This window comes from Ipomoea triloba, chromosome 9, assembly GCF_003576645.1.
Source record: "Ipomoea triloba cultivar NCNSP0323 chromosome 9, ASM357664v1".
NCBI lineage: Eukaryota > Viridiplantae > Streptophyta > Magnoliopsida > Solanales > Convolvulaceae > Ipomoea > Ipomoea triloba.
The window spans coordinates 8,778,731-8,800,944 of NC_044924.1; the positions used below are offsets into that span (position 1 = coordinate 8,778,731).

At 33.7% G+C, this 22,214-nt stretch overlaps 2 protein-coding genes across 2 annotated transcripts; both read right to left on the reverse strand.

The window, feature by feature from the left end:
- Positions 1 to 15,020: 15,020 nt before the first annotated feature.
- Positions 15,021 to 15,995, reverse strand: LOC116028704 (calcium load-activated calcium channel-like). Its single transcript, XM_031270496.1, has one exon. It carries the CDS (start codon positions 15,879 to 15,881, stop codon positions 15,291 to 15,293), a length of 591 nt encoding a protein of 196 aa, XP_031126356.1. The 5' UTR covers positions 15,882 to 15,995; the 3' UTR covers positions 15,021 to 15,290.
- Positions 15,996 to 17,062: 1,067 nt separating this feature from the next.
- On the reverse strand, positions 17,063 to 20,545 carry LOC116030469 (fatty acyl-CoA reductase 2). The gene is made up of 9 exons (XM_031272722.1): positions 19,675 to 20,545; positions 19,481 to 19,584; positions 19,194 to 19,393; positions 19,000 to 19,100; positions 18,693 to 18,903; positions 18,433 to 18,594; positions 18,238 to 18,319; positions 17,760 to 18,157; positions 17,063 to 17,667 (listed from the first exon to the last, which is right to left on the reverse strand). Exons 1-9 carry the CDS (start codon positions 20,051 to 20,053, stop codon positions 17,502 to 17,504), a joined length of 1,803 nt encoding a protein of 600 aa, XP_031128582.1. The 5' UTR covers positions 20,054 to 20,545; the 3' UTR covers positions 17,063 to 17,501.
- Between the last annotated feature and the right edge of the window lie 1,669 nt (positions 20,546 to 22,214).

Sequence of the window (22,214 nt, forward strand, 5' to 3'; positions counted from 1 at the left end):
ATATAATTATATAATTAGTTTATAAAATTCAATGTAATTATATATTGAATTTTGATTTACAGTTTACACTGTAAACCAAAATTCAATTACTATTACATTAATTATATAAAAGGGTGTATATATATATTACACACACACTAATGTTAGTAATATAATCAAGATGAAAAGACATATTAAATGTTATAGATTTACTATTGTAGTATTTATTTATTTTAATAATTTTTTATTATACATTTGGCGGGCCTCCGCCGGCCCGCCAAGCCCGCCCCGCCAAGCCCGCGGGTTAGGCGGGAGCGGGCTAAAAAGCCCGCCTTAAAACGGGCTCAAAAAATTAGAGCCCGCCCCGCCCTTTTGGCGGGGCGGGACGGGCTAAGCCCGTTTTGACGGCTCTACTGAGGAGTGGAAGTCCAGTGAAAATTAGTCAATGATTAGTTACATTGTAGGATTTCATCAGATTTCTACTATTTCTTATACTATGATGATTATCGCACATAGAAAGTGGATGATTCATTATGCGGTTATAAGTTCTTTATACTAACTTGATAACATAGGTAGTTTGGGTAACTTGCATCTTTCCATCTTGAGGTTAGGTTCTAAGAAACGATGTTGGTTAGGCATTATTAGTAGAAGAGTTTACATTCGTCACAGTTTCGCTAGTGCTCATATCAACAATTGCAAGCTAAGTATCCAACTGAAAAATGTCATGTCAATTCCATTAGCAAATCTTCGGCATGATACTCCCTACGTCGCCATAAATAGATTCCTTCATCTTGTATTCTTGTTATGGATTCAATTTTCAATTGTTACACATTGTAGCCAACCAAATCAAAGCCTACTATGCAACTCACTTGTAGTAGGATTCAAACTATTGTATTCATGTCTATTAATCGAATCAAATAACACTCCCATTATTACTCAATCTAAACCATTTAGTTGAATTCTATAAGTATCCACCTGTCCAAACCACAGTATGCTATCAAGTCCTAAAAGTGCTATTTTGATGAAAATCGATGGACTAAACTTACTTCATTCTTTAAAAACCTAAAGTTGAATTCTACACTACTACATATATAAATTGAGTAGGGTGGTTCGATTGACATCCCTAATATTGGCATAATTTTAAAATTATATGCAGCCAAAATTTTGTTGTACATTTAAATAATGAAAGGTCAATGATTCAATTATTTTTTAAAAATGTCCTTTTTTTTTATTTACCTAATTTAGAAGGGACAAAGTCTCAAGCTAGCTAGCAAACCATCCAAAAGTAAATGATGGTTTGAAAAATTAATCAAAGCTAGTGGGTTGGGTCGACAAAGGCAAACAAGTGGCAGATATATGGAAGATGCATGATTTATCCTAAACTTTTTATTAATTTAAAATTTAAAAGTTGTAAGTTGCCTGAAGATGTGAGATGTCATGGAGTTCACTACCACCAGCAACCCCAAAAAGTGTCACCATCCCACCTTAATGCTCTCTTTAAACTACATAAGCCAGCCAGCCAGCCAGCCAACATGCAAAAGGAGTTTTATTTTTGGCATCTATCCCCTGGCTACCCCTTATCACTATGCCTGTCTGAGGACAGAAACGTCACTTTCCTGTCTTTGCAATCTCTCTTTCACCATAGGTGGCCTGAATGAGACCTTTGCCTCTTCTATGTCTTCGCCTGGGGACCTCTCATCTCTCACCACTCTTTGCTTGCTTCTCACCCAGCATGTGTTCCCCATGTGTGGACTCTCCAGGACCTCTCACCTTGATTTTGACCGGCCTGTTTTCACTTTCTTTAGTTTTATCAATAAATATATTTTGTAGAATAATCACCCACATTTTTATTAATTCTTAACATCCCTACCATCTCTTTCCCTTTTACTTATGTTAATCATAATTCTTTTTTTTTAAAGGTACTAGTATTTTTGCACGGAATGGATTTATTATAATATTTAAAGAATATTTGGATCGATATAAAATTATATAAATTATAACATCGAATATTATATAGCGCAATTGATGAAATTTGTTAGATCGATTATGTTTTCTTATGTTTTCCTTGATTGAATTAGAGCAAATAATTGTCTAATTACTCGTGCGATGCACGCATAATTTTTTTATTATATATATTTAGATATAAAAATAAAGATAAAATTATAAAAAAAAAAAAATTTAATATTGAACGTGTACATTTATTCGATTATAAGATTAGTGCAAAAGTATTACTCAATTAATTGAATAATATATGACTTATTTATCTACAATTATATATCTTAAAAAGATCGATATATAATATGACTTATATAATTATATTATTACTAAAATAAATATGGGAAAAATGAGAAAATAATGTAATTATAATTATTATAACAATAAATTCAACGACCAATGTTTAACTTAATTACCATAATAATTATTAGGCAATTATTATTTGTCAATTATACTAATAATCTAATATATGTGCATTTTTATACTTCTATACCTTAAGTATATTCATTTTCACCATATCACATTTAATTTTTTCTTCCTCCTCCATATTTGAATGAATTAATTGTAATTATTATAAAAAATATCTAACAACCCATGTTTAATTAATTTTTTTAAAGTTTAAATAATTTAATGTTTTTAAAAGGAAAGCGTAATTAATTTTTTAAAAAATTTTTAATTAAATAATTTTCGGTCAATCAGTAATATCCTTTTCATTTTTCAATTTGCGTAATTTTCATTTCTTTTTCCATTAGGATCTTTTTGTATTTTCAATCAATTAGTAAAATTAGTTTTTCTTTTCCATTTTATTTGTACTATTGTTTGGGCGGAAATTTCACAAAGGATAATTTTATTTTTATTAATAGTTGTATAGATATAGAAGTATAGATAAGTATTCAAATTATTATTATTGGTGTAAATAATAATTAATAAATTATTTTTTCTTATAAAATTATGTAGAATTTGTTTCCATTATTCTCACAGTTATAATGGTTTAATTATTCTCATAATTTGGTAAATAAAATTTTGTTACCAATTAAACTTTATTAATTTTTCTACCAATTAATTAATAATATTAGTTTGTGCGGGAAAGTTGAAGGGGAAGATTTTTCTTTTATTAATTGATACGTGAATATAGAAACATTATTACCAATTAATAGATATTAGTTAATTTTCATTTTACATTTTCTTACCAAATAAGCTTTATTAATTATTTGAACAATAAAATATTTAATTAATTGACAACAAAAGTTTGGGCGGGAAAATGAAATAGGAGGATTTTACTTTTATATACAGTATAGATTAATTAATAATATTAGATTGTGCGAGAGAGTTGAAGGGGGGGGGGGGTTTCTTTTATTAATAGTATTGATTGATACGTGAATATAGAAACAATATTAGCAATTAATAGAGATGAGTTAATTTCTATTTTAACTTTTGGCGTAGTGATAGACGTTTGATCCTAACAAGTGGTATTAGAGCCAGACACGGAAGACTTGCAGGTGCTAGGAGGGAAAATTGGTGACTAGGAGATTGTTAGGTGGAGGCTTGTGATCGAAAGGCGTGCCAAATTTAACATCCTACCTCTCTAAAATGTGGTGGTAGACTAAGTTTATCATTGTACCATAAAAATGTAAGGTTGATATGCAAGGATAGTATAATATAGTTTTGGGCCACATGCGTGCCTAGTTATCATAGTTTATGGGACATATCTATAATTGGCTTGGTTAATATACCTGATCTGATTAATGATTACTTATTAAGAATGCCTGCTGAGAATTGGTCCCTCCTACAAAAAGGCACCCTACCAACATCTCTCTCTTTATATTAATCTAGGGTTTGATGGAGTCAAATTAAAATATATATTCTACATCTACTATTTGATCATGGAGTACAATAAGTATATTTGTATTTCTTCATTATGTCATATTATACTGAATCATAAATACAAATAGTATCACAATGTTTTCAGTGGGATGAATTAAAGCGGAATTTAAATCTAAAAGTTGTCCACTAAACAAAGATGGGAGGTCATTGCCAAATGGCAATTGAGCTACACATACAACATTATTATACATTCATGCATGGAGTTAATTGTTAATACCCAATTTAGTCTCTCGACTATTAGGGTTTCATCACTTTAATTCTCGACTTCCAAACTTGCTCAATTTCATCACAACTATGTAATTGTTAACCAAGATGGTTCTAACCAAGACTATTTTGATTTGGACAAATGACTGTTTTAAATTGTATAGTTGGAGATGAAACCAATCATGTTTGTACAGTTGGAGATGAAATCGAGCAAATTTGAAATTCTAATATTTGAGGGACCAAACCAGGTATTAAGTCTATATTTAGGGATATGAATTAGTGAGAAGGAAAGATATGATAGGGCTACAATTGAGACATTCCTGATGTCTGCCCAATTTGAGCTTCCATCACGTGCATGTAACATCTTTACACTAAATATATAGATATTTTGGCAAATTGTTAATGCGTGGAGGCTAGCAGACCAATAGTTAATATTTTGGCTCAAAATGATCGAATCATTTAATTTTTAACTGATGATAGATCCAAATTTGAGTTTTACAATGGTATACGTGAATATTAATTGAAAATAAATAAATAAATTGACAGGAGAAAAAAAGAAAAAGAAAGGGAAAAGAGAAACATGTGATGGTGCATTGTGAGAGTGATGGGGCAAAAACGTAGGCATCAAGTAGAATATGGGAGATCTCCTTAAGTGTCAGTATAAGAACAAGTCTTTGAACTCTTAAAGAGGTTGATGAGTATGATCCATCATTGTTGTCTTCAAATGAAGCTGAGCTAGCAGCCTGTTTGGACCACCTATAGGCTATAATAATAATAATAATAATAATAATAATAATAATATATAGTATATGGCATCTTTTCAGATGTTGCATTAACAACACCTCAACTCAGACAGAAAAAGATGCATCTTTAAACTCACCAATATCCTTGGTCCCTTTCTCATTTTCCATCCATCACCATTCACCACCTCCATTTTTATTTCTTTAATTTATTCTTTTTTATATATAAATCTCTCTCTATATATGTATAATGAAAGATTTTGGTATCCTTATTTCTGGTGTTGTCATATTTAATTAAAAAGAAAGTAGAATGACCCTTTCGGAAGAAAATTAAACTATTTCTTTTCGATCACTTGATAGGATCAAAATACTGTCCTTTTTTATTATTTTTAGTAGGAATAGCGGCCGGAGGCAGTAGTGCTATATGATTTTTTAATTTTTTTTTTTTACACACATGTATTTTCTTTATTTTCAATATTGTGGTGAAATTTTTTAATTGTATGTAATAAATTTCACTTGATATGATCAAAATACCCTTATCCAATCCATTTTTAATATAAACATAGAAGGCATCAATGCTAAAGAATTTTTTTTTTACACTCAAATGTTTGTATTTTCCTGAATTATTTTCAATAAATTTCTACTTGTATGTAACAAATTTCATACGATTAGTTTATACTATTGTAGTAAGGTTGATTATATTATTAATACTTCATATATGAATCATTATAATACTAAATTTAGTCATGTACAAATTTTTATACAAGTAATATTTTTTACATAGTATTATATTTTATCGCAAAATTTAAAATATTAGGTGATACATGATTCTATTAATATTGCTAAGTAAATTTTAAGCAAGAGCTAGTAGCTAGCAATAGATTAAAAGGGCATCATATATCATATATGGTATATAATCTCAGTGAGGAGTTTCGCCAAATCTTGAGAGGGATGCAATAGAGGCCGTGACGGTCCATGTAACCTTCGATAGTAGTTAGGTTTTAGCTGACTCATTTCTTTTAGCGTCTCATCCCCCATTCTCACAAAAAAAAAAAAAAAAAAAGAATATATATATATATATATATATCCAAACACTACGTTCTGCTTTGGCACCTCGGTGGCTCTCTTGAGGAAGGTCACAAGAACATGATTGGTTCTCATAAGAACATCACTTTATAGGAAGTGGTATTTTAAGGAAAATAATCGAGAAATAAAGATGGGCAATTAAAGGAAGCTAATTATTGATTGAATTTCAATGGTGCAAGTGTCGGTGAAATATCACTATCCTTAGATTCCGATTGGATTTTGATGTTCAATCATCAATGCCTCGTTTCTTGTTTATCTCCATTTGTGGTAGGCAGCCCATGATTTAATGCAATTACCACCTTATAACAACCCCTTTATCTTTTTATTTTTTACTGCTAGTCTGCCCCATATAGGGTTTTCATTAACTAGAGTATCTCAGTGCCCATGTTTTCTTAATGCAATTATGAGTTTGGGCCGCCGGCACAAACATAAGTCTATGGTCATAGGTGCTGGAATTTAAAAAATTCCGGTAGTTATAGTTAATTTCTTTTAATTTTTAAATTTTTTATCATTTGTGGTTGGAAATTTGTGAACCCACCTTTTTTTGGTGGTCAGTGTTTTCAATCATTTTGATGAATGACCATTAATAATAACAATAAGTACTTTTCCAAATTCTAAAAGTGATTGAAATTGTGATTTCTCATTGCAGACCCTATATTTGTGACCACGCACTGCTGAAAATTTTCAATTTTCTGACCACTAAAATCTGATCGAAAATCCTTGTTCAAACAGTGACGTTTTATCGTCAGAAATTTTAAGTTAATATGTTTAGGGCGAAGGAATGGAAGTATTTACCCATTAAAGTGTGTGAAATGTCCACATATGGGGTAAAAAAAAGATTGGATTCCCACTTAGATCGGATTGAATGTGAATGTGGTGAAAAACTTAAAACGTAGTTTTCAAAGGGTGTGGGGTTATGGGGGGGAGATTAATTGACGTTACGTATGTATGTATGTGTTGTTGAATTAGACAATATAATAATGTAATTGTTGAAGCTAGATAGCATTGGTTGATGATGTTGGGTAGTTGCAAGTTAAGGACATTCACATGAATGTTGTTCCCTCATTTACTTCAATCACTGCCTAGTGGTCCTCATCTTTGCTTTTAGATGTTGACATGAGAAGCTCAATATTGGTGGATGAATTCAATTCTTTAAATTATTATATCTCATCTCTTTAGCTACTCCCAATTTTAGATATATATATATATTCTTAAATTAAAAACAACAAATTTAATTTAAATTATATTTTGCTAAAAGTATGCTCTCTTTTTTTTCCTCATAAAAATGATGACAATTAGAATTATCAATATTTGTAATGGAATATATTGAAGGCAATACTTCTATACTATTTTGGTGTTACTTAATCATATAAATGTTACGATTATTATATATGCTTTCAAATTTGTATTTGCAAACCTAAAGTAGCTAGAGCTCACCATGACTAGAAATACTCTTGTTTTCAACCACAAAAACATAGTTGAAAATTGAGGGTTTCTTAGCATTTGCAAAAACTCTTCTTGGATTGATAATCCTGACCAATGCTCAAAATGGTTGATATAATACCGTACCCCTGCGTGTCATTTGAAATATTTGAACAAGTGCATCAGCTTTGAGAAATCAAAGTTTTCTACTACTAGTGGTGTTGAATTATAGCTAGTTCGTAATAGTGTTATCTTTTCAAATTGTGGTTAAAAAACGTACTTATAGCAACAAATTAGAAGTCTTTCCCATTGCAAATTATATTTACCTATTACAATTTTCCATACAATTTCAATAATGCAATATTAATTTCCAAGATGTAAGTAACATGCAAAAGGATAAGTAGTTTTAAGGGAAAATAGGGTTATTTCTCCATGAATTCTATTATTATAGCGCTTTTGCCCCCTGAATTGCTTATGTATTCACATTAGCCCCCTCAGTTATTTTAAAGTGGTAATTTTCCTTATTTTCTATTAACTGGATATTTTTGCCTTTAAAAAAAAGTATTTTATTTATTTTTTTTCCAGCAAATTATTGCTTATATGTGAGAATCAAAATAAATGCGAAAAAAATCAGACACCATTTTTAAATATTAGAATTATAATTTTAAGCTACTGCTAGTAACACTCAGAGATGACTGCACGCGGTTCAGTTCGACCAAATTGGACACTATAGCAATCAAACTAAAATCGAAACCCCAGAGACGGTTTTGGTTATGATTCAAAACCGGAACCCAAAAGATTCCAATTTTGTTTTGTTAAAATAAAAAATGGGAATAGCCCCCGGTTTTGAATCGGGAAAAAATAGTTATAAAATTTTTGAAGTTGGATTATTTTAAAAAAAATGAATTTACAAAAAAAAAAAGAGTTTGAACTAGCGATTCAAATCGGAATTGCCAGTTTATCATTTTTTAAAACCGTGAATCGTCAGTTCGGAATCGAAACCGCGATCAAATCTAACATTAATATTAATGTTATAATTAATTAGTATTAATAAATTATTTGTGCATGTTTAAGTCTTAATTTTGTTACTAGCATTAGCTTAAAATTATAATTATAATATTTACAAATGGTGTTTGCTCTTTAATTTTTCGTATTTTTTCTTATTTCCACATATAAGCAATAACTTGTAGGAAAACAAAAATAAATGAAATACTTATGTTTTATGGTAAAAATGTCCATGTAATAGAAAAGGAGAAAAAATAGTTACTTTTAAAATAACTGAAGAGGCTAATGTCAATACATGAACCTAACAATTCAGGGGCAAAAGTGCTATAACCATATAATTTAGAGAGAGAAAAATATTATTTTCCCTAGTTTTAATTAAAATATAGAAATCCAACATCAACAAAACAATATTTCCAACTTTCAAATCCAAAACTACCTATTCTTCATCCAACTATTACGAGGAGATTGTGTTTCATCTTTCATCTTTTAAATTATCAATGTCATCTAACAAAACACCACTGCCCTATTTGATATGGGAGGCATGCTAGCTAGTTAGGATTGAGTGAGGAAAATCACTCCAAATGCACATTGAATTAGGAAAATTGTGCTTCCATTCTCTAGATGAGTGCATTAGCCTTCACAACTCAATATTTTCGACCACAAATATTGTTATCGTTTCCTAGTTCATGATGCATTGTCTTTTTCAACTATGGTTGAGAGACGTAATTACAGAAAAAAATAAAATTAAAATTCTTTCAAATCCCAAATATATTATTTACCTATTACTATATTACATATTTACATACTACTTTAACAATGCAACATTAATTTCCAAAAGGTAATCAACATGCTAAAGAGTAAATAATTTTAATTAAAATGTAGAAATCTAAGGTTAGCAAGTGGAATCAACAACACCAACAAAACAATATATGTAGTTCATCATCCAACCCATTTTTTCAACTTTTAAATTCACAACTACCTATTCTTCATCCAATTATTACGAGATGAGGGGTTGTGTTTTATCTTTCAAATTGTCAGTGTCATCTAACCCAACACCATATGCACTACCTTGATTGATGCGGGCGGCATACAAGTTAGGATTCACCAAGGAAAACCACACCAAATGTGCATTGAATTAGGCAAATTGAACTTTCAATTCATTCTCTAGAACCCATCACAAATTACAAAATTATGTTCTTAAATCACCCGATTCTACTCCTCTAATTGCCTAAAATTTTCACCAATTCGCTAACAAAAACATCTTACAATAATGACTTTTAGTTTGAGCTTTTCGGCATAAATATGTCCTGTCTTTGCCTCAATGCATAGCTTGAAACCAAGCTGCATGAGAGAGGACTCTTCTCCCAGCTTTTCCTTCTATTCAACATAAAAAGAATAATTAGATGTCTTAATTCTAAATGAATTGATTGTATAGAACTTATTAGTCTTCAATTCTATCGTCTATGTTCCATGATAAGGCCGGATAAAACTACTTGATCATATATCATAATTTAGCTTTCCTAATTTAAAAACTAAACCACCTTAATGTTTAATTTATATTTATATCTTACATAGTTATCTACTGGTTAAAGAACTAAAACCACAATAATATTTGTTAGTTTTATAACTAACGGCTAGTCGACCGCTTTTAGGCCTACTGCTAGTATCACCCCAACAATATTAAACTGACTAAATAATAGAAATTGTTGAGAAATAAAAATTAAAAGAGGTTATTTAAGGGCAAACTTCTCAAAACCTAGTTGTGGGATTCCCCTACCTTTAAAGTATATATGTCTTATGTGAAAAAGAAATATTATTCCTTGTTAAAAATAGTTTGATGGTTTTCCAGAAAAAGTAGTGGTTTGGCAATCATTTTTCTGGTAAATAGCAAATACACACACTGGGTGGCGCTGTTGCACATACATACATACACGGGTGAGTGACTGAACATATGCGTCAGATTGCAGTTGTTGTAATTAAGTGTGGAGTACAAAGCAGATGAATATGAAGAGAGAGAGAGAGAGAGTCATAGTCCATGCACTTTGTGGGACTTGAGGTACTTTGCCTTCATTCATTAAAACATTGTTTTTGGCATCATCACACAAGTGTTGTCAGTGGTCCTAAAACCAAGAACTCCATTCTTCAATTCTGCCCAATTTGTCCTTCTCTTTTCATTTTTTTTTATCTTCTTTTCATCCACTTCCTCCACACATACTATTCTTGACTTTTTCTTCCCCCACAGATGGCCTGCCCCAGCTGGGGGACCACCCCTCCCTTAGCTTCAATTCCTTCATTCCCATGCCTAATGAAAACTACTGTTGATGCCCTTCACACAAACATGGCCTGCCCAGGCCTGGATCAAAATTCTAGCTGTAAATTAATTAAATTATATCAACATACATGGCCATGTATACCACTATATATGCCTCATAGGGGGTGAAGTTTGGAAGAACAGACCAGGGATCGAGTCTCACCAACGGTGGGAGCAACCTCTCAAAGTAAGGGGGCTTCTTGTACGCAGTGAGCAAATGTCTAGCCTCTGTGTTCAGTTGAGTTACCACGATTTACATCCTCTCATATGCTTTGTCCGGTCAGGACGTTGGGGCCCTTGGGGTGGGAGATTCAACATTTTAGGAGAAGCTAGGTAATTGAGTAGAATTATGCAATCATTTATGATTTGTTCCCGCATTGTTTAACTTATAATGTAATTATAATTTTGTAAATTTTAAGGTGTTGATTGGCACGGATGCTTTTTGTACTTATTACTATCCCAAAGTGAATAGTTGAGGCTTTCAGTTTGTAACAGGTACTATGGGCCTAATAAAAACATAAACAATTTTTCAAAGCTTTTGTTGTATATATTCAGTACAAGTAGCACCAGTATTGCCAATTGACACCCTAGGCTTTTCATATAATTTTATGTTATAAAGTTTCTCACATAACCTACAAAGCTAAACTTGACCGTGTATGGTGTTTGTGAAGCAAAAGGAATTAGTTGATTCTCTTGTCTAACATCGAATATTTAAGGGGAGGTTTACTTTCCTCCTTTTTATACAATTTAATTTCAATTGGTATTTAAAGTCTTATGGAGTATGGACCACATTGCATTGAGTAATGTGGTGAATTTACCTAGAGTTTGATTTTATGATTTATGTATGTATGTCATTTTTAATTTTCAACATTTAGTAGTTTGGTCTAACAAGTATGACTAAAATTAAGACGTCTTTAATTAGAAATAATTACATTTATGGTAATATGCATTATTTTACATTGAACGATGAGAGCCTTAATATAGGGTTATTTTCTATCATGTCAATAAGAAGTTACAAAATCATATATAATTTAAAAATACAAAAAAAAAAAAAAAAAAAAAAANAAAAAAAAAAAAAAAAAAAAAAAAACATATAAGATTCTAATGTAATATATATTTTAACATGATGGGGACACAATAATTATTTGATTAGTTTTGCAAGTACATAAACAATAGTAACATATGCACGAACTGGCTTATATTAGCATTTAGATTTTTCTTGATTTGTAAGTTTTCGATTGTTTAAAACTAGGTTGTCTTTCTTTATCCTCAGCCACATTTGTCAAATCCAAAGAAGCTTAATTGGGTCCGATCCGATCCTTGATTTTGATACAAGATGAAGTTAAGTCGCATTCAATTAAAGTTCTTGCCAAATTTCTATAGACTAAAGTAAAGTACATGCTTTACTATGCCAACATCATTCATGATGAAGTGGGATGGTATCTAAAATGATTTTTTAGTTTTTTTTTTTTTTTTGGTAATATAATGGACTCAAATTTAATTTAATTTGGACTTTTTTAATGTATAAAACCTTTGTACTCGTTATAAATTTAATTTTTATGTGAAATGCAGGCTTCAAATTTGGCCCTTAAAAGTGCATGGATGTCCTAATTGCACTTTATGATCATGGATGATGTTCCACACCAGCTACGCATAGTGGCTAAGTTGAACCTTATGATCATAATTCATAAACAATTAAACAGTGTGAGAATGGGGATGAGAAAATTTATTAGTCAAAGAGGGTTGGAATGAATTTTCTGACTAAGTGGAAGAAAAATTATCACATAGAGCTGCTAGTTTACTTTTCATTGTTTTCTTGACTTTGGTTGGTAACTGCATTTGACAGTGAGATATGATATGACATATGTGAAATGAAGTAGTTTGGGTTCATCTTATGATTCAAGATTTGCTTCATCTTCCATAGGCAAAGGAATACAGTGGCTTTGTAGCAGCAAAAGTTCCTTACAAGATAGGAAACACATATCATATTATATTTGTAAGAGAAATGAGTACAGGCTTGTAACGACAGAATGGTAGGATTTGGCAATAACCTTCGTAAGAGGACACTCAACATAGTGGAAACAAAATATTTCAAAAGCAGTTTCCGAGAAGAGCCAAGAGTGTGAGCCGTCTAGAGTAGGCTGCCATAGATGCCAACTTCTCAAGGGATGGGCATTGATATGAATACACACTTCATGACCGAAAAATTTATGATGTTTCCTAACTTATTGTCATCATATCACCACCTCCGAGATTGCCTTGAATTCTATGGTTTGGCCTAGCAAAACTGTTAAATTGCCAGGGTTGTTTGACAATATATTCCAACAGGATTGCTGTGAATGTGGTTGACTATGTATTGCTTGTTCTAAGTGGATGCAAATTGAAGTTGTAATAATACAATATAAGATCCATTTGTGGATTCTTGAGCACCTACATCTGCACCTCTTCCACTATTGCCAAAAATAAGTGCTGCAACCTCTCAATCCATGGCCCAACTTTCTGAAGCTTCACAATCCAAAGCCTTTAGTGATGCTGAAACAATCATATATGGAAATGATTGTGTTGAGTAAAAGGGTTTTGTCTTGACAATTCAAGTTTCCCCATTTTGTGTGTGATTGGTGAATGATAATATTCACAAATAAGGCATCAAAATGGTGCATATAGGCTTTGTAGAAGGTCAACAGTGCAGGGAACTTCTAATCCATCACCAGACTCTTCTTCACAAGTTTGTGTGTGTGTTGGTACAAAAGGGTCTTGTTTTTCCCTATTGTTTCAGTTCTAACTCCGAAAAGCTGAAACTAAATGTGTTGATCATCCTATTGCTGGCAAGGGATGAATGTTATGCAGAAGTTGGATTGTCGTCATGAATGAGGTTTCCGAACTTACTAAACTTTTATACATCTGGAAAGTGTCGAGCTTCATATCGTGTCAAGACCTATACTTAACTGCAGATTATTTAGCACAGCAAGAAGAGCTGAAGCAGAGAGTTAGTTACAATAAGCTATTTGAAACTTTGATGCTATTGATATTTAGATGAAAGATTTGATGATGTTCTAGGGGCAAATTTGCCCCTCATTTTTTCTTGAAGCAGCTAATGATTCACAAAACCTGCCTGCCATACTTGAAGAATTATTTTGGAACTGATTCAAAAGAGCACCAGAGTTTTGGAACCAGAAACTGAAGGACGAAAGTTCATATGCCAAAGAATTAGCATCTGCTGTAGCTATTGTTAAATGCGCAGTCAGAAAGAGTGTCAAATCACTTGAACAAAAATGAAATATTAGTTGCTTGGCTACAGCACCAAAGAGTTACCCCGTCCTGCTGTCCACAAAAACAGAATATTGCCACACAAAATAGACAGATGGTCGTATCATATGAAGTGACACAACCAGGGTCTGGCTAGTGTCATATATCAAAAAAGGGCTGGTTTTTAGGTATGAAAGCCTGTCATGTGAAACTGGCTCTAGCAGAAAAGGATCAGAGATACTCAACTACAAAGGAATGTCAGAAGAATCCAAATCAAGAGAAGCTTATCATGAGAATGAACATGGGTTTTGATTTTGGTTATCATGGGACAAAGCCACTCAGCTAAAACTGATAACCCTGAAGCAACATGATGTGACCAGAGAATTCATGGGTTTTGATTTTGGTTAACCCAGTGAACACAAAGAGTTTAAGTGATTAAATCTGTTAACTAAAAGCAACAATACTTCATGCCAGCTCCCTATCTGCTAGGTTCCTAGGTAGGGTTGGTTTTAATTGCCAAGGTTTCTTTCTTACTAGTCTGCCTTTTCCCTAATTTAATTGGCTTTTCCGTTTAGTCATGACTTGACACCTCCTATGTTGTATGTACCAAATTGATTGGTTGTGCAAATGACTAGGCCATAATATAGTTCATCAGTTAGACTTTGGTACTTTAGCATCATTTTATTCTCCAATATCCAACTGTACATCTGTAAATTTCTTAAACTACATGGTCCATCCATTCCTTAGATTCTACTAAACAGGTAAAAGAGCACACCAAACACCAACTGGATGGGGATGCTGGCTAAAACTCACTAAAGAACTACTCCTAGTAGACCTTTTGTATAGATATCTATATAATCAATAATACCACTAGTTTAGTATAAAAAAACACTCTTAATAGTTATATAGTGTCAAAACTATTACAAGCAGGAAATCTATGAAACCTCCCAAAATGCTAGTTTTTAATGTTTTGATTAAATCAACTATATAACAGGTGAAAGATGCCTAACTGTTTGATGCAAAACTTTATAACATCAAAACACTCCATTTCATCTCTCTCACCAAATCAATGAAGATCAATAAGAAATACCTTAGGAACAGCATTATATTTTACATAGAAGTGAAACATCAGAACAGAACCCTTCATATGATGCTAAAATAAAGTAAATACCAACATTAAAGATTCAAACTTTCAATGGAAATGGTCCAAGCAAAGATAAAACATTTTTCATGAACGCTTAGTTTCTGATTATGAAACAAACTATGTCCCGTAGATGAAATTATTGCTATCATCAAAGTGTAAACCAAAAATCTGAAGCAGCTATCTCTAATAGCAAAAACTCAAAATAGAATCAAAAAGATAAACTGGAAAATAAATTAATAATAAGAAGAAGAATTTGGATCACCGGTTAAGACGATCAATTGGTCTTTGGATCAGGCATAGGGAAGAGACCAGCTCCAGCAGCTCCGCGCGGCGGTGCGAACCCTAGGAACTTCTGAAGATTCGTGCGAATACTGATCGAGCAAAGGAAGTACAAAAATGCCATCGAACAATCCGTCATGTCCTCCCCGGGCAACCCTCGGTGGCTCATCTTCTGAACGAGTTTTATGGGCACAAAGGGCAATTTCGCCACAGGCTTCCCCTCAAACAGGTTGTTAAGGAAGCCGAAGACCAGGAATAGAACCACCGCGACTACAAACCCTGATTTGAACTTGAAGAGTGAGAGGTCGCGACTGGACTCCTTGAGCGAGGTCTCGACCCGGTCGATTTTCTTGGTTTTGGACTTCTTAGTGGTCAGGAAAGCGGCGGGATTGGACGATTCGAGAGTTTTCATGGTCTCGAGCTTCTTGGAGGCCTTGTCGATGGTGGATTTCAGAGACTTGTAAGAGGCCGTGCGGTAGATTAGGAGCCAGGAGATAGCTTCGCAGATTACGGCGGTGCAGATTGAGATGCCGACGACGGTGAGGCTGTCGGAGTACCTGAGATTAGAGAACGTTGTCGCCGCCATCTGTACGGCCTGGCCGGGATATTGAAGGGAAGAGGGAGGAAACTTCTTCCGATGGGAAGATGGGGGACTTCTTTTTATGGGCAAAGTTTGACTTCCACACTATAACCTCATAACTTAATGAAAAGGGAATTCCTTTGAGAGTTTTAGGCGGTTGGTTTATTCAATCAAGAATACCTTTATCAAATTTTATAAAATTTAAATGATTTTTATAGGAAATTTTTAAAATTTTGTTATGAAATATTATAGCAAAAATTTGTATGAGGTGGTCTCACGGACCCTTGTCCGTATAGGGAATTTAAGCATATTTGGACCACACTCACTTTTGTTAACAGCGCCTCTACTGAGGTTCAAACATACTCTCTTCTACATGAGAGTGCAATCGGATGACACTAGACCACACTCACTTTTGTTAAGATGTTAACTCGACATGGTTGTGGTGGAGCATGATTTGGGCTAGAGTGATAGGAGTGGCACCACCCAAGTTGTTGCACTTCAAGTTGCTATTATAGTTATCAGTTGCACAAGTGGCCATTGACATACTGTTGTGGATGGAAGTGAAGAATGAAGATGATTTTAGGTGAAAAATAAACTTGAAGAGTTATACAAGTATTTGACTGGAAAGTCGATTAATTTTGATCATGAATAGACAAATACAACCCTAAATATTTTTAATTAGATGAAAGTTAACCAGATTAAGCCATGAAAGGACTTAAGTTGCTAAAAAAATTGATATTCATGCACTAAAGCTACTAATTTTAACATATGAGAACCTAAATTGAGAGACGACCATAGTTTTGGGAGTATAATATATTTTAAATGAACGTACTATTTGAGACATTTTCAAATAAATTTTTGTATAAAAAGTTTCTATTAAATATTTAAATGCTTACACTATTACACTACTTTGTTTACACTATAAGCTATTTTCCATAAAAATTTTACTAATTGGAAGTGCATGCCCAGCCCCATCACCCATCTGAAGGAGCCTAATTTTGATTTTTTTTTTTTTGGGTGTGTTTGGAGACACAACAGAATCTTTCGGGTGTCATCAACGATCAACCCTTCTTTCTGAATTCTCGAAATACAGGAAAAAAGACGTGCGGTGTAATATTTAGAGAGATACAGAGAGAAGGGTGTTGGAAATGGGGTGGCAAGGTGTGTTTCTGGGAGGAATAGCTTCATGGGTTGTGATATCTTCAATTCTTAAAGTGACTGAAAAGCTTAGATCGCTCATTCAACCAAGTATTTGTGATGAATGAGATGAGAGATTAGATTATAAAATGTACCATTAATAAAGGAGGATATGACGAATCAACTGACAAAGGTTCCAAATACAGTAATATTTCTACATACATCTCTCAGTTCCAAGCTTTACTGTGCTAAGGAACTCCAAACACCACACTTATAGACTTGAATTCAAAGGATATTACATCTTTAATCAGTGATTAACATGCAATTTCTTTGCTCCCATCTTGTTGGAGAAAAAGGAAGAAAAAAAAACTCACCAAAAAAAAAAAAAAACACAAGAAAAAAAAAAATAAGAAAAAGAGCACCAGTACTATACTTCCATTACAATAAGCTGCAGACATTAACACTTTGAAGAAGCATTATGTGTGGCCCTTAGCTGCATGAGCCTCTCCCTTTCATGACATGCCTCCTTAGCCCCGGAATGTGGACATTAGAGATATAATCTTTCCAATCTATACTCTCGACGTCGAACCCAAATTGCCATCGTTCTTCATTAGACATGCATTCCATCAATTTCTGGGCATTGCTGTTATCAAACCTGCAGTTTCAGGGTTGTTAAAAGCACAGAAACTCACAAAAACCCGAAGAAATTCCGTTCAAGTGTGACACTAAACTATCCATCTTTCTCACCTTCCACCATAAAAAGTGTAGGGTTCATAGATGCTGGCCAAGTACTTTGCTTGCTCCACTGATTTTCTGCAGATGTTTTCGAGCTTGGTCGATAGCTTTCCCTTGGAATCCCCCAAAGCGGTTAGTCCACTTCTGTCAATCGCGTCTCGCCATAAGTGGGAAGATAAGGCTTCCATGGAGCTGAACAGCTTCATTCTTGGCACATCAATTGGTTTCCCCTTTGAGTCAATGTAGGGCTTGGATTGGAAATGCTCATACAGCAACCTCGCCAGGTCGTTGAAGACTAACGGGTTTACAACAGACGAAGCGATGTGGTAAATGCTGGTTCCCGGTTTTCCACCCGCCCCGTGCTTTGCCATGGCTGCTAAGGTTGCATTTACAACCATATCTGCTGGAACCTGAAGCACAACAAGTATCTCAGCAATTTGGGAAGAAAAAAAAAAAACTAAATTTCGGGTTAATAAAGACATGAACTTACCACATCAAGTACTCCATTGGGGTCTACAAGGAATCCTGAAAGTTGCCCTTTCCCATAGTGCAAAATAATTGGATCCATCATCCTCCATGATAGCAATGTTTAAGGTTTTAAGGTTTAAGGTTAGTCTAGGACGAACAGAACAGTACAAGAAACTGTCTGATGAAAAAGGATTGAGTTTAATTTATCTCGAATTACCTGTTTCCTTCCATCCATCCGGGGAATGGTTCTTTATGTGTGCTCTCGATGACACTAGGCCGAACTATAACCACCGGTATATTACCCCTCATATTATCAATCATCATTTCCCCCATAGCCTTTGTGAAGACATAAGTGTCTTGCCACCCAAATTTGTTTGCTCTGAACATGCAAAAACCTTTCTTTAATTCTCAGAACTCTGTACTTGCCATTTTTTTTTAACTAGAATGGCTATGGCACGAAAGTTTTCGATGCATTACCTCTCTAGCCCGAGTTCTTTCATCTTCTGAGCCATTTCCCCATCTTGGAGACCTTGTTTAGCACTCAAAACCATCTCCATCTCATCCTCAACATTCAGCTTAGGGACTGAAGTTTCTTGATTCCCATTCACCACACTTTCGCCCGCTATACTTTCACCAATGCAGAACGGTTTCTCTATGATCCTTCCTTGTCGTTGTCCATTCACATAAGCTGTTCATCCAAATAAAAATCAACACAGATTAAAACCATTAACAGAATCATTCGTGATCATGAAAGCTATGAATAACACAGCACAACACAACACACCTGTTGAAACATGGAGGAAGAGCTTAAGCTTGTGGCATTGATGGGCGAATTTCATTAGGCGATTAGGCCCCCCGGTGTTTATATCAAGAGCAACATCATATCTGAAAAACCCCACACAAAAAATTTCAGCACACACACACAGGCTGAAATAGAAGATTCAGAACAAAACAGAAGTGTATGCAAATTAAAGCAACCTTTCATCAAAGGTTGTATTAGCTGCAGAGTTTACGATGATGTCGACCTCCTTGGCAATCACCTCAGCCGTGTGATCATCTATTCCAAGGCCAGATTCACACACATTCCCGACCACGGGAACCAACTTGCTGAGCATGAAGACTAGGTAAGATTTCCCATAGGTTTGTTTCAGAAACTTGAACAGCTCAGCACTGATGATCTATAAAGCCATGAGGAAATATGTGAGTAAAAACCAGAAAGACAGGAAAAAAAAGCCATTTTAGCATATATATATATATAGACTAACTTCTTTTTTCAATCTATCCATAGCAACTTCTTTGTTGTCTGCCTTGATTAAGATGTATATTTTGTGCACATCAGGCACTGTCCTCAGAATCTTCTCAATCAGAACTGAGAATAAACACCAATGAATATAAACATGCATATTATGATCATCAAAAACCAACAAAATCTGAGACTCTGCAACAACAATAACAATACCTTTCCCTAAAAAACCAGTTCCACCAGTGATGAGAAAGGACTTCCCTCTAAGGAACCTAACAATGCCAATACCATCTTCATGCTTCTCTACATAAGACACCAATTCCTTCACCCCAACATTCTCAGCAGCAGTAGTAGCAGCAGCAGTCCCATTCGGGGCCAAAAGCAAGCTCCCGGCCTCCATTAGCGCCGCCTTGCTGCCCTGATCCACCGCCCTCCCGACAACAGAGGACATGTTACTCCCACCACCCTGGCAGTAAACCATGTTCTTGATCCTGACAGGGAAACACAGTCTATGCTTCGAGACGACGAAACAAAGCCTTCTTGTTCTGGGGAGAAAGGAGGAGGAGGAGGAAGAGGAAAGATAAAAAGTGTCCATTTGTGGGAAGAAATGGAATAGAGAGAGTGCAGTGCAGTGTGCAGTGAGGTAGCTAGCTAACCACCAGCACACTAACTTTTCTTGTTTTTTTTTTTGTTTTGTTTTTGGGGCTTTTGGGAAAAAAGAAAGTAAAAAACAAGTTAACAAACTTGAATCTATCAATCAAAACAGGAGAGTTTTGGTTAGATTTAAGAGGGAGATAAAGAGTGAGACGATGAAGCAAAGAGTGTTTGGTTGAGGTTTTAAGGGAGAGTGGGGGAGATGAAAGTTAGGAGAAATGGCTAAAGGCTCTCTTTTTGCCACCCTCCTTCACACAATTCTAACAAACGGCTTAGATGCCGCTTCTCTCTCTCTCTTCCCATCTTCTTTATATACTTACTCTCCCTTTTTCTTTTTCTTTTTTTTCCCCCTTTTCATTTCCATTTTTCAACTTTCTTGCGTGATGACTCCACTTATTATTTTAACATTTAACCACAAACGGTGTGGATCGTGTGCCTATATCATATTACATAATTATATTATTCCATTTTTTTTATTCTCCTCATGGACCTCACCCATTTTTCATATTAATTTCTGCCTTGTGATATAATGGGGTAGTTTGATATTTCTTGAAAGCAAAAACCGAAGATAGATTACTGTATAAGAGCTTAAACAAAGTCAGGTGAGGCAGAGTCTCAATACAACGGTCCAGTATAATTGTCGGTTTATATTTTTTTCCTAGAGGAATGAAGGATTGGAAAAGAAAAATTAAAAAAAAATGTTCACTTCAACATTTTTTTGTAATTTAAAAATAAAAAATAAAAATCTAGAGAATTAAAATAAATGCAACTTAAATTTTGCTTAGGACGATTAATGGTTTATTTTGAATAATTTGTGTGGATTTATGAATAATTAATAAAAATTAAAGTTTATTTTGAAGTCACATTATTTTGAAAAACAAATTGTTAACGACAAGTGTGTGTCGGATTGTTATTCGACATAATAATAAACTAACATATATCTTTCTAAAGTGAGCTTTTTAGGACAAAAATAACAATTTTGGATACGTTAGGTAATAATTATATTAATTATTATTAATTAATATAATAATAATAAGACGCCGTAATAACTTTGGAAATAAATAATCTTTTTAAAATTAAAAAACTTTAGAAAGTTTGCAATCAAATTTGAAGTTGCGGGCATTTTTAGTTAAACCTAACTTTTACCTGGTAGTTGAGGGGATAAGCCAACTTAGATCGCTGGGGATAAACGAATTCAGGTTACTCATAGTTGAATGTCTCAAAACAAGAAAGACAATATACAATTGACATAAGGAATTAAACTTGGAACCTTGTGGTGTCTAGTCAACTCGACTGGAGTTGTCCAAGTATAGTGCTTTTTATGATTTTTTTGAATTGTTTAAAAAATATTATGTAACTTATTTTTAAGTATAAAACCTTTTTTTTCATTTTATTTATTCATAAAATTGAAGAAAATTTCAATTTAGTAAATAGAGCTTATCAACGGAAAATCCAACATCAACACCAAAAATATTAAGATATTTATTTCCATTTTCTATAATATATAAGGTCTACCTTCAATTAGCTAGTCTTCCAACAACTTTGATTCTTAGAACATTTCACTACATATCAACCAACACACTCAATTAATTGCTCAAGAATAAATAGAGAAATTAATGATTTTATTTGGCCATTGAATTGTTCTGTGTAATGGTCAATTCAATTTTTTAATTCTTTATATAATCATTTTTATCCTTCTATTATTATTATTTTAGTGACTCTTTCCACATATTGATAGATAGAACTATAAAAACTTAACGAAAACTTTATAAAACTTAAAATCAAAAGTACAATGTCTTTCGAAGCAAATCGTTGTTTCTTCAATTCGGGTGGAATAATTGAAGCATGTGCTCTATCTCAAATGCGGAGATCCGAACCCATGACCTTTGGCATGGCTTGGCTCTCTGATACCAATTGAAACATGCGTTCCATCTCAACTAAAAACATAAGCTGATAGTTGGATTGCACATTTATGTTTATATATTATATATGCTCAACACGCCCCTCGTGTGTGCGGGCCGAATTCTTTTTGATGGCTCCAAACAACACGTGGACCGTAGTCTTTTTATTTTTTGGGTGACACAGATATTCGAACCTATGAC

Coding starts and splice junctions, on each gene's coding strand:
- LOC116028704 (XM_031270496.1), bottom strand. CDS start 15,881: ATGGCGGCGACAACGTTCTCTAATCTCAGGTACTCCGACAGCCTCACC.
- LOC116030469 (XM_031272722.1), bottom strand. CDS start 20,053: ATGGACACTTTTTATCTTTCCTCTTCCTCCTCCTCCTCCTTTCTCCCC. Junction 19,101..19,193: donor AATACAACCTTTGATGAAAG/GTTGCTTTAATT, acceptor GGGGTTTTTCAG/ATATGATGTTGCTCTTGATA. Junction 18,320..18,432: donor GGATGGATGGAAGGAAACAG/GTAATTCGAGAT, acceptor GCTATCATGGAG/GATGATGGATCCAATTATTT.